Source organism: Dipodomys merriami, unplaced genomic scaffold, assembly GCF_024711535.1.
Source record: "Dipodomys merriami isolate MVZ:Mamm:240054 unplaced genomic scaffold, mDipMer1.0.p SCAF_34, whole genome shotgun sequence".
Taxonomy (NCBI): domain Eukaryota; kingdom Metazoa; phylum Chordata; class Mammalia; order Rodentia; family Heteromyidae; genus Dipodomys; species Dipodomys merriami.
Genome location: NW_027204937.1, coordinates 7,584,258 through 7,596,658, shown reverse-complemented (window position 1 = coordinate 7,596,658; position 12,401 = coordinate 7,584,258). Strand labels below are relative to the sequence as shown.

The 12,401-nt window shown below is 42.2% G+C and overlaps 1 protein-coding gene across 1 annotated transcript in view; it reads left to right on the top strand.

Annotated features, from left to right (window-relative positions):
• Scp2 (sterol carrier protein 2) overlaps positions 1-12,401 on the top strand; it is a 77,415-nt gene extending 65,014 nt beyond the window's left edge. Inside the window, exons 14-16 of the mRNA XM_069987208.1 lie at positions 1,334-1,463; positions 8,584-8,663; positions 11,404-12,401. Coding sequence (XP_069843309.1) covers positions 1,334-1,463; positions 8,584-8,663; positions 11,404-11,499 — 306 coding nt within the window. The 3' untranslated portion in view covers positions 11,500-12,401. The remainder of the gene's footprint in view (positions 1-1,333; positions 1,464-8,583; positions 8,664-11,403) is intronic.

Sequence of the window (12,401 nt, the reverse complement as noted above, 5' to 3'; positions counted from 1 at the left end):
TAATACAAAGCCAAAGCTATTTAAAGCAGCACAAGGAAGAGCAGGAACACAAATCTGTGCTGATTCCCAAATGCAGTCTTAATCAGCAATTTTTAATTCTGGCAGTTTACTTTTAAAAGAGATTATGAGTGTGTGAGTTACAACACTGTGTAAGAACTAAGTTAGAGTTAGCTTAATAAGCAAAAGCTATTGGTTATATAAAATATTCCTGTCTATAATCTTTTCTTTTTTGGCTGTCATGGGGCTTGAGGTCTCAGCCTCCTGAGCAGCTAGATGCCCAGCTTGGTCAGGCTATAGGTGTGATTCAGTGGTATACTACCAGTGAGAGTTCAAACCCCCAGTACTACACTCCATCCCTACAAAAAAAGCAACGTGTATGAGTCTGTCGTCATCCTCTCACTGTTTAGCCTACCAGCTGCTCCTAGTCTCTATGCACAAAGAATTGTCATCACTTAACTTTGACTTCTGCTTCCATATCCTTTGTACCTAGAACAGTGTTCAGCTTTGTCACCTTTTCAAAAAGTCAAGGTGAAGGTCACCGAGTGAGAATGAAGGGGAGAAAATAGGAAGGAAAGCAGAAAGGAACTCATCTGTAGAAATAGGGGTGTGAAGTTAATGTTTTCTGTATCCAAGTTGATGTCATTCTCCAAGACCTCAGGTGGTAAAATGCCAGCTAGTGAGTGAAAGTGTCAGATAAGGAGTTTGAGTCCTGGTCTTAGACAAAAGAAAAAAAAAGATTGATTTTTATTTTACTTACACACACACACACACACACACACACACACACACACACACACACACACACACACACACACACACACACACACACACACACACACAGCTAGTGAGTGAAAGTGTCAGATATGGAGTTTGAGTCCTGGTCTTAGACAAAAGAAAAAAAAAGATTGATTTTTATTTTACACACACACACACACACACACACACACACACACACACACACACACACACACACACACACACACACACACACACACACACACACACACACACACACACACACACACACACACACACACACACACACACACACACACACACACAGAGCTTTGGGAAACCAAAATTAGATGTAAAGGGATTTACATGCAGAAAATGGAGCCCCTCATACCTTTAGAGAGGCTGATTTTTTACAGGACATTGCTGAGTAGAAGGTGTTGCCTGGTTGCCTTTCTGACTTCTGGGTAGTTTACAGGAGCTTATAGATTCTTGCTAGCCTAACTTCTCGGGTCATGTACCTGTTTAAACCTTAATTAACTGGAGAGAAGACTAGAGAGAGAGACTTAATGTAACTCCCAGTGTTATTCTTTGTTTCCAGGAAGGTGAACAGTTTGTGAAGAAAATTGGTGGTATTTTTGCCTTCAAGGTGAAGGATGGCCCTGGGGGTAAAGAAGCCACTTGGGTAGTGGATGTAAAGAACGGCAAAGGATCAGTGCTTCTGAACTCAGGTCAGTACAGTAGTGATTCCACTTACGAAGCAATAACAAGTTCATAAAAGGCCATCAGCTGGGAAAACTGGAATTGTCTTTCGTGTTCTCCAAAAGGACTGCCTTTAGAGCAGTGTGTGGGACCTTGCTAAAGAACTAGTGACTCATTGGAAATGAGTAGGTCAAAACCCTCCTTCCTAGATGAGGAGGCTCCATCATAGGCTTTAAAATTAGACAAATTTGGGCCTCATTCTTACTAGATAGTAATCTACTATACCATTTGAGCTAAACCATCAGCTCTAAGCTTCAGTTTTCTTATTGCAAGTGGGCATGATATGTGGCACCTACTTCATAGGGTTGATGTAAGGATTAAGAGAATATCTCACCTGCCTCCCACACCTCAGATATTAAAGACTGGCCTAATCATATAGGCTAGGCTGGCCTGGAATTCATTATGTAGCCAGGATGGCCTCAAAATCACAATCCTCCTACTTCAGCCTTCTAAGCAATTGTGCACTACCACCTGACTGAGAATTCTCTTGGCTAGCTTGTGGCCCATTGCATAGCTATGTTGCCTTGGAAGACCTATCTGTACTCTGCATCACCATTTCCTCTCACCCAAATCTTGCTTGAACCTATTCCAGTCAGCTTTTGTCCTGATCTCTTGTCTCAAATCTGCTCTTGCCAATGCTACAGGGACACCATCTTGCTAAATACAGTCATGACTTCCCAGCCCTCAAAGTCTTCCTCTTACTTACTGGCTGCTTGCTCCTTCATGGTCTCTTTCGCTGATTTCTCTCTTCTAAGCACTGAGGTGGCACAAGCCTCTCTTCTAGTTCATTCACTTCTTAGGAATCTCATATAGCTTCATGCTTTGGAAATAGTCTATATACTGATGACTGTCAGGTTTATATGTTGTGTGGACCCAGCCACCAAATTCCAGATTCCCAACCAACTGCTTCATTGACAAGTTTGTGAAGACACCTGTCTTGAGTGTTTGCTGCTGCTGTAACAGAATGTCACAGATTGCTTGAATTATGAACATTAGAAGTTCATTGGCTCACAGTTCTGGAATCTGGAAAGTCTCTCCCATATTGAGTGGCTACATCTGGTGAAGACTCTGTCATAATATCTTGCAGAGGTTAGTGAGCATGCACAAGACAGAGAAAGGCTGAAGGATAAACTTTTCGTGAGAAAATGATACCCATTCATGCATGAGAGCAAAGTCTCTAACCTCCTTTATTTATGTACTTATTTTATACCAGTCTTGGTTTGGTTTTGTTTTTTTCTCAAGGCTAACACTCTACTACTTGAGTCACAGCTCCACTTCCAGCTTTTTTGGTGGTTGATGGGTGATAAGAGTCTCACAGACTCTTCCTGCTTGAGCTGGTTTCAAACTGTGAGTAGTTAGGATTACAAACATGAGCCATCAGCACCCAGCGAAAGAGCTGTGTTTTACAGAAGAAGCTGATGTCTTAGACCTCTTGTTAGTTTCCATTGCTAAGACAAAATACCTGACACAAACAACTTAAAGGAGTAGAGATCTGTTTTGGCTAGTAGCTTCAGTGTTCAGTCCATGGTCAGATGTTCTGTTGCTTCTGGGCTAGTGTGTGGTGAAAGGTCATGGAAGAAGAAGGCTATTCACTTCATAACAGCCAGGAAGCAGAAAGCCCAGAACGGGCCAGGGACAAGATCACCTTTAAAGATAACCCTAGTGACCTCCTTTGTTCACCCAGGTCACACTTCCTACCAGCTCATTCAGCTATAAACTCATTGGTGGCATAATCCGTGGATGACGTTAGCTCCCTCATGAACCGGTTGCCTCTTAATAGTACCACCAGCTGGGGAGCAATCCTTCAACATAGATCCTTTTGTGGGGACACTTCATATCCCAACTATGACAGACCTGCTGAACTAGAAAGGAAGAGATTGGAGGCAGGAAGAGAAGATAGAAGTGTGGCTGTGAGCAAAGCGAGTGTTGTCAGAGGTAGATGCTGGGATGAAGCTGATGGGACCTGGAGGCCATGTAGATAAGAGGTCTGTCACAGACAGTGACACAGTTGTGACACATTAGTGAGGAAGTTCTGGGGGACAGGATGCCATTAGAAGTGGTGCATTTGTCTTGGCGAGGAGGGATAGGTGCTTCTTCTGCAAGGGTAGTTAGGTAAGCAATTCACCTCAAGGGAAGAGAAGGGTACAGAGCTCCTGGAATAGAGATGGAGGGTGGCCTTCAGAGGTAGGGAAGAAGTGTATGCCACAGAATGAGAAATCAGTGCAAACTTCATAAAGCTGAGCATCACAGCAAGGAATTTTACCTGGTATGAGCAGCGTGGACATGGGCAGAAAAAAAAATTATGTTTGCATCATATGAGCTGCCATTCTAAGGTGGTGGAGGAAAAAAGGTGCAAACTCCCCAGATTCTAGTTTTTTGAAACAGAAAGAGCTTTGGGAATACAGTACTGTCTTTTTTTTTTTTTTTTTTTTTAAGCATTAAAAGGTTAATAGCTAGGGGATATAAATATGGCTTAGTGGTAGAGTGCTTGCCTAGCATGCATGAAGCCCTGGGTTCAATTCCTCAGTACCATATAAACAGAAAAAGCTGCAAGTGTCACTGTGGCTCAAGTTGGTAGAGTGCTAGCCTTGAGCAAAAGAAGCTCAGGGACATTGCCCAGGCCCTGAGTTCAAGCCCCAAGACTGGAAAAAAAAAAGGTTAATAATTACTTAGAATTCTATTTTGTTATTCTCAGACAGATGTTAATATGTTATTGTTGTTGATAGTGGTAGCTTGGGCAGCTAGTTGGTCATGGGAGATAATTTGCTTACAAAAAGCTGTTAAATGATTTCAAAAAGTCTTGTTCTTTGCAGGTGGATTCTTACTATGAGTCCTTCCCCCTACCCCAATTAGGTGCCAACTCAGAACTGAAGGGATCCCACCTTGGCACAAGGGAATTTCTGCCGAATTCAACACCTGTTGGCAGTCAGGAGTGGCACTGAAATGTGGACTTAACCTGTAAAAGCCACTATTGGAAATTACCAGCTCTTTTTACATATACCAAACAAATGACCATTTGTTTGAGATCAGTTGCATTAAAGCATCAATAACCTGTCCTAGTTTGAACTGGTACCTTAAGGAGAATTGCTAGTTCTTCTGGCCTCTAGCATAGCATTGGGAGGTTTACTTACTGTACAAAGTAAGATTTTCTCAACTGTTTTTTATTTGCTTGTTTGCTAGGTACCCCGAATGATTATATCCATGGTTATGTTAAAGACTTATATTTTTAAAAAAAATCTTTCCCTCCTCTCTGGGTTCCTTGTTATTCCTCCATTCCTTTAGTTCGCCCCCGAGCACTGGAGTTCTCAGCCTGGTTCCTTTATGGGCAATAGGATGCAGAACCCTGGTACAAGCCAGGTGCCGGTGGCTTGCACCTATAATCCTAGCTACTCAGGAGGCTGAGATCTGAGGATCACGGTCCAAAGCCAGCCTGGGCAGGAAAGTCCGTGACATTCTTATCTCCAGAAAACCATAAGTGCCCCCACCCCCCGAAAAAAAATAGTATCCTGGAGACACCCAAACCTTGGTTCAGATTTTGGCCAAGCAGAACAAATACCTTCCCTTGAGTCCAAAATTGTCTTTTCTAGAAAGGGTGAGAATAGTTTCTATCCTTAGAGCTGTTGTGGGGATTATATGAGATAACTACATAAAGTACCTAGCACTGGAAGTACTGAGTAAATCATTACTTCCTCCCTGCCCATGTATTAAATGTTAATTTTTCTTGGACCCATGGGCTTGTCTAAGCTCCCAGAAAGGACCTGTGGAGCTGGGAAGGCATCTGTGATTCATCAGATGCTATTGAACTAGTAATGAAGGCCCAGTTAAAACAGAGCTGAGAAATGTCTGCCTCTTTCCTGTAACAAGAAGGAGCAGCAAAGCACAAAGCTGGGGATATGGCCTTCAGCAACAAGAATCTGCTGTGTGATCTTGGATGTTATTTGACCTTTCTGGCCTACTAGGATTGGCACACAAACAGAGGAAACCAGGCTTTCCAGAGTTGCCTTTCAGTGTTTTACAAGTCCATTTTTGGGATGTTAGGATCAGGCCCAACTATTGTTTGGCCAGTCCTGGAGTTTGAACTGTCCCTTCTTTTGCTCAAGGCTAGCACTCTACCTGTTGAGTCACAGCGCCATTTGTGGCCTTTTCTGTTTATGTGGTACTGAGGAATCAAACGCAGGGCTTCATATATGCTAGGCAAGCACTCTACCACTGAGCCACATTCCCAGCCCTGGAAAGCAAGCTTTAACTTGAGCTGGTTCTCAGTGATATGAGGAGCTCACTGTTAGAGCCCTATTGCTTTAGAGATTGTTGCCTAAAACACAGACTAGTAAAGCATTTACTTTCCTAGTGAATTTTTCCTTTTGCACTAGAAACCTCTGATTGCCTGAGGTAGTCATGGCTAATTTAACAATGAGGTTTTACTTTTGCCCAGGTTTTTTTCTATTATTATACATTAATGGTACTATAATTACTAATTTAAGAGCATTGTATAAATAAGTACATTTGGTATAAAAAATTAGAAAATAAAATAAAACAAAACAAAACAAAAAACTTTCTGCTGGTGGTGGCTCATCCCTATCATCCTAGATACTCAGGAGTTTGAGAGCTGAGGATTGCAGTGTGAAGCCAACTCAGGCAGGACGGTTGTAAGACGTGTACCTCCATTTAACTAGAGAACTAAAAGTGGTACTGTGGCTGAGTGAAAGACCTCAGGGACAGTGCCCAGGCCCAGAGTTCAAGCCTCACTAACAAAAATAAATTAAATTAAAAAAATAAAAAATAGCTGGGCACCGGTAGCTCATGCCTGTAATCCTAGCTATTCAGGATCACGGTTCAAAGCTAGCCAAGGCAGGAAAAGTCTGTGAGACTCTTACCTCCAATAAACCGTTAGAAAACCGGAAGTGGCGTTGTAGCTCAAGTGGTAGAGCGTTCACCTTGAGCTGAAGAGCTGAGGGATAGCATTCAAGCCCCGCGACTGACCCCCCCCCCCAAAAAAAAATTCTCTTACAATTTTACCCTCTAGTCTTAGAATTGACAAATTATAATCTGTGGACCAAATCTAGCCCACCATCTTTTTTTTTCTGTTTTGTTTTTAGTGACTTTTTTTTTTTCTTTTATTTAGGCCTAAATCTGAAGGGCCTACCTCCCAGACTAGCATGCAGAAATGTACACATTCCAGAAACCCCTTGTGTTCTACCTCCTACCAATCACCCAAAATCTCATTGGAATTTTGTCCCAAGTCCTATCACCACAGATTGATTTTACTTTGGAAATGCGTATAAGTGGAGGTGTGCATGCAGTTTGACTTGGTCTTTGAGGCCTTTGCTTCTTTTGCTCTTATGTTTGCATGTGTGGTTTTCAAAACTGCATTGTTCTCATTTGGGGACCTTTACCATGTCTTTTAGTGGACATGGCTATGTTGTACCCCAGGTGGAAATGCTAGTCATAAGTAGAGCCACACAGGATTTTTTTGGCTGATCATAGGGCTTGAACTGTGGATCCCAGGCACTATCCCTGAACTCCTGAACTCCTTTTGCTCAAGGCTAGCACTCACTGGCTTTTTTAAAAAGTAGTTTATTGGAGATAAGAGTCTCATGGATTTTTCTGCCCTGGCTGGCTTCAAACTGTGATCCTCAGATCTTAGCTTCTGAAGTAGCTAGGATTACAGGCATTAGCCACCAGTGCCTGGCTGAGGGTTGTTTTTAAAATAGTCTTCTGGCCAGGCACCAGTAGCTCAACCTGTAATCCTAGCTACTTAGGAGACTGAGATCTGAGGGTCACAATTCAAAGCCAGCCTGGGCAGGAAAGTCCATGAGACTCCTACCACTCAGAAAAAGCTGGCAGTGTTGCTGTGGCTCAAGTGGTAGAGTACTAGCTTTGAGCAAAAGGAGCTAACATCCAGGCTCTGAGTTCAAGCCCTCAGACCAACACACACACGCGCATGCACACGCGCACACACACACACACACACGCACACACATATACACCTTTCCTCACATTTATCACCTTGAACTTTTTCATTGGTCAGGAGACTGAGGATCATTTAGCTGGGTTATTGCTGTGGTTGAGGTGTTGGCCTGTGATAGTCCTCATCTAGAGATCTGACTGGGAGGATCTGTGTCCATGCTTATCCAGGTTATTGGCAGAATTCATTTCTTGAATGTGTGAGAATGACAAGTTTAGTATTCTACGGATTGTAGGCCAGAGTCATGCTGGCTCTGAGGAAGCATGTCACTCTTTTTGGGAAGCTCCCACACTGCAGCTAGCTGTTCAGAGTCATCAGGAGAGTAAGTGAGTCTGCTAGTGAGATGGAGGCTTACGTAACAGAAGGACGTGACAGTAGTCTCTTTCTGTCAGTGGTACCACATTCTTTTGCTTAGAGTAAGTCACAGGTCTGCTTACCTTGGAGGCAAAGATACAGGCAGGGAAAGATAGCAGGAGATTGAGTATAATCTATTGGCCATAATAACTTCTAAATATATTGGTGTCTACATTGACATATTCTTCTTATACTTATATAATTGAACACTGTTTTTATTTTTATTTTTTTGGGGGGTCCAGTCGTGGGGCCTGAACTCTGGGCCTGGGTGCTGTCCCTCAGCTCTTCAGCTCAAGGCTAGCGCTCTACCACTCAATTGAGCCACAGCGCCACTTCCGGCTTTTTTCTTTTTGCTTATGTGGTGCTGAGGAATCGAACCCAGGGCCTCAGGCATGCAAGGCAAGCGCTCTACCACTGAGCCACCTTCCCAGCCCTGAACACTGTTTTTAAGCAAAAGTGGAATCCTTTCAGTTTATTTTGTAGCTAGCCTACTTAACTGTCACGAGCAATATAAAGCTAATTTTTTTCCAGGTCAGTAGTCTATATCCACATCATCCCTTATCCTGCTGTATTGTATTCTACCATGTAAGTATACTGCATTAAACTTAATTCCCTGTTGAATATGGAGGTTGCCACAGTACCAGGCTGCCATAGATGTGTATGTGGACGTTCTCTACTATGATTCTTGATGCAGTCACTGTCTTGAGTGAAATGTCCATGTGAGCCTGAATATGTGTTTTTCTCTTCTTCCTTCTGCGTATCCATTTTAGATAAAAAGGCTGACTGCACAATCACTATGGCCGACTCAGACTTGCTGGCTTTGATGACTGGGAAAATGAATCCTCAGTCAGTAAGTATAATGGCAGCGCTCCTCAGTCATGATGTGCTTGTCTTTTCACCATTAGGTGGTATCTTCAAAGATAGACTGCTCTTACTGCTCTTTATGTTCCAGAACTTAGCCTAATGTCTGATATTTTTAAGTGTTTTTGTTTTGTTTTTGGGTTTTTTTTTTTTGTCATTCATGGGGCTTGAACTCAGGATCTGGGTGCTGTCCCTGAACTTTTTTGCTCTAGGCCAGTGTTCTACCACTCTGCACCACAGTGCTACTACTTCTGGTTTTCTGGTGGTTAATTGGAGATGAGAGTCTCATGGACTTTTCCTGCCCCAGGCTGCTTTGAACTATGATCCTCAGGTATCAGCCTTCTGAGTAGCTAGGATGACAGGCGTGAGCCACCGGCACCAAGCTGCTTTTAGGTTTTTATGAATAGCTGTTGGGTTAAATTATATTTAAATGTCTTCTGTAGCTCTTGGTCCTCAATTTCTCAAGTGCCTCTGTTTTTGTTTTTGTTTTTAAGAGACTAGACTAGATATACAGTTTTCAGTCAGCTTCATATTCTGAGCTTCCTCTTAGCTGAAAATAAGACCTTGCTCTACATTGTAACTTGTTTTTGTTGCCTCGGCCTAATTAATTTCAGGTTCTATTCCTGACATTCCCTGGTAATTTGTAAGATTGGATAAAACAATCACATGCTCCTTCTCAAATGCTTTTTCTAAGCAGCTGTGAGGCACAGGTCTGTGGTGTGTGAGAGCCCTGGGCCTGTGGCGTTTTGGATGATCACACAACACTGGCATCTACACTTCGTCCCTTGCTGCCTGCTCCAGAAATCTGGGCACAGCAGAGGCCACCAGGATTGGAGCTGGCCCGCTGCACACATGGCCTCACCTCACATTTGCTGCCCTTCACCTCCCAGGGTGTCTGTGGATGGTCTGTTGGAGGAGTGAGTTGTTGGCTCATTTTCCTTCAGCACTTGTTAACAGCCAGAGGAATTAAGGATTCAAATGACAGATCCCTCTAATAAAGTGCTAATGTCCTTCCCTTATGCTCAGTAGAGGACCTGACTGGAAATCTTGAGTGAAATTCTCAGTGTTTGGCTGGAACAAAGCAAGGTGCTCTCCAGGAGAAAAGCACACAAGGACCAGATTAAAACCAAGCTAATGTTTGGGCTCTTTCTTTCTTAGTATAAGAAATCACTTTCTCAGAGCTGGGAAGGTGGCTCAGTGGTAGAGTGCTTGCCTTGTATGAATAAGGCCCTGGGTTTAATTCCTCAGTACCACATAAGCAGAAAAAGTAGGAAGTGGCATTGTGGCTCAAGTAGTAGAGCACTAGCCTTGAGCTGAAGAGCTGAAGGACAGCGCCCAGGCCCAGAAGAGTTCAGAACCCACGACAGACACCAAAAAAAAAAAAAAAAGAAAGAAATCACTTTTAACCCAAAAAAAAGAGATGTAGTGGTTCAGTCCATATGTTTAAATGACATATGTTAAATATATTGTGTTCCAAAAGACACCCGACCTTTAAGTCATCAGACAGAAGGCTTTGTGCCCATACAGAAAGGAAATATTTAGTTTGTCCAGACAGGGGAGGGGGAGGGAAAGGAATTAGTCACCCCTACCAGGAGGTATTTAAAAAACAAAACAAAACAGACCGGTGAAGTCCTGAGAGGCTTTTCTTCTTGTATATCTATGAAAAGCTGAGGCTACCAGAAACTGCATGTAGCTCTTCCTGATTTCAGGGACTAAGTGAAGACCAGAGTCTTGCTTATGTTCCCATTTTGCTATTTCTCTTAGTTTTCCTGGGATTTTGTTACATGGCAAATTTAGAAAGGATCATGTGGTCTAATTCTAGGCATTGTTAAATGGAACACATTGTAGCTCTACCCTTCCGAATGGTCCGACACTTTCACTGAGCCAAAGAGTAACCTGAGCACTGAGCACTGTGGAGCTAGTGGCCATCCTGTAGGGATCAGCCCTGCACGGGGAAAGGAGAACCGTTAGTGGCATTTCTTCTACCCTCTACTGACTCCTAAACGGATTTTTTTTTTTTCTTGTGCTATCTTGGGGCTTGAACTCAGGGCCTGGACACTGTCCTGAAGCTCTTCAGCTCAAGGCTAGCGCTCTACCACTTGAGCCACAGCACCACTTCTGGCTTTTTTCTTTTTGTTTATGTGGTGCTGAGGAATCGAACCCAGGCCTCATGCATGCAAGGCAAGCGCTCTACCACTGAGCCACCTTCCCAGCCCTGAAGCTCTTTTGATCAAGGTTAGCACTCTGCCACCCTGAGTCACAGCACCACTTCTGGTTTTCTGGTGGTTAATTGGAGATAAGAGTCTCACAGATTTTCCTGCTTGGGCTGGCTTTGAAACAGTCCTCAGATCTCAGCTGAGTAGCTAGGATTACAGGCATGAGTACTGGCATCAGCTGAATCCTGAGTTTCTAAATGAGCAGCCTATTGAAAATTTCAGTTTGTATTTCCAACTCATGTAGAATGTTTTTTAAATGATATCTATTATGAACCCTCTTTGTCTGATATTTAGGAGAGGGACCACTTTTGAGGAAGGCAGGTGAAGACAGACTCAGTTTGGGACTAGTGTTCCTTTCTACTGCTCTACTTTTAAAGCATGGCCTTTGCAGATTCTTTCATGGGGATAGTGGTTCTAAGTGCGCTCCTGAACAAATGAAGGAACTATGTAGTTTTGGATAGAATAGTCTAGAAACGTTAGAATCACCAAGTAATGATTTGCTTTTTCTTACAGGCCTTCTTCCAAGGTAAATTGAAAATCACTGGCAACATGGGCCTGGCAATGAAGTTACAGAGGCTTCAACTTCAGCCAGGCAAAGCAAAACTGTGAAGAACACCTCTGACAACTTGGGAAAACCAAGATGAGATATTTAGATATCTCTCCATCTCTTGTATTGTCACAGCTTAGCTTGAAACCATACACAGGCAACTAGCATAAGTTAGATTTGTTGTTAAATCGGGGTGATGGATCATGTTTTTCCTAATCTCTGGGTAAACAGGGTCTTGTGGTGTACTACTGCTTGGCGGAATTCCATACAATTGTACGTGACAAAGTTAGTATGGTAATTATGGTTTGGGGTGAGTTTAAATTAGGAACAGTAAAATCTTAAGGATTATGTAAACAAAAGCTCTTGTTTTTCTTAGAGCTATATATAAAGTTTATTCTGCTGAAAATTCAATTTAAGACTTTTCTTTGAGGGAACTAGGGTAAAAACAGAAATACTAGTAGTTGAGCAGTAATTAGTGTTTTACAGTTGATAACCTTCATGGATTTCTTATTAATAGTTCTTAACATTCTGCATTGGGATTAACCAGGAAAAAAAATCTAAAAGTTTTGCATATATCATACCATCAGAAACCATTCCCCCCCAAAAAAAGGAATTATGCTCAAAGCTTGGGGGAAATTTTGTAGTTGAACACAGGCCTATTTTTAAAGTAAAAATATTTTTAAAATGGGTTTATTTCTTGAAAAATCAGGGTATTAGAGTCATATAATGCTGTTGCTAAAAATAATAGAAAAAATACATTTGTTTTTCAGATGCACAATTTTCAAATTATAATCTCATTAAGTTTTACTATAATTTTTATTTTTCCTATGCCTAAGTAATTATCCACATTTGCCTTTTCTTTATAGTCTTTCAAATTCTAATATTATTTCTTATCACTCAGACATGGAATAAAAATAATACTTTTGGAAGAATATTTAATAGAAAATAAAGTAGCTCTTCCTGA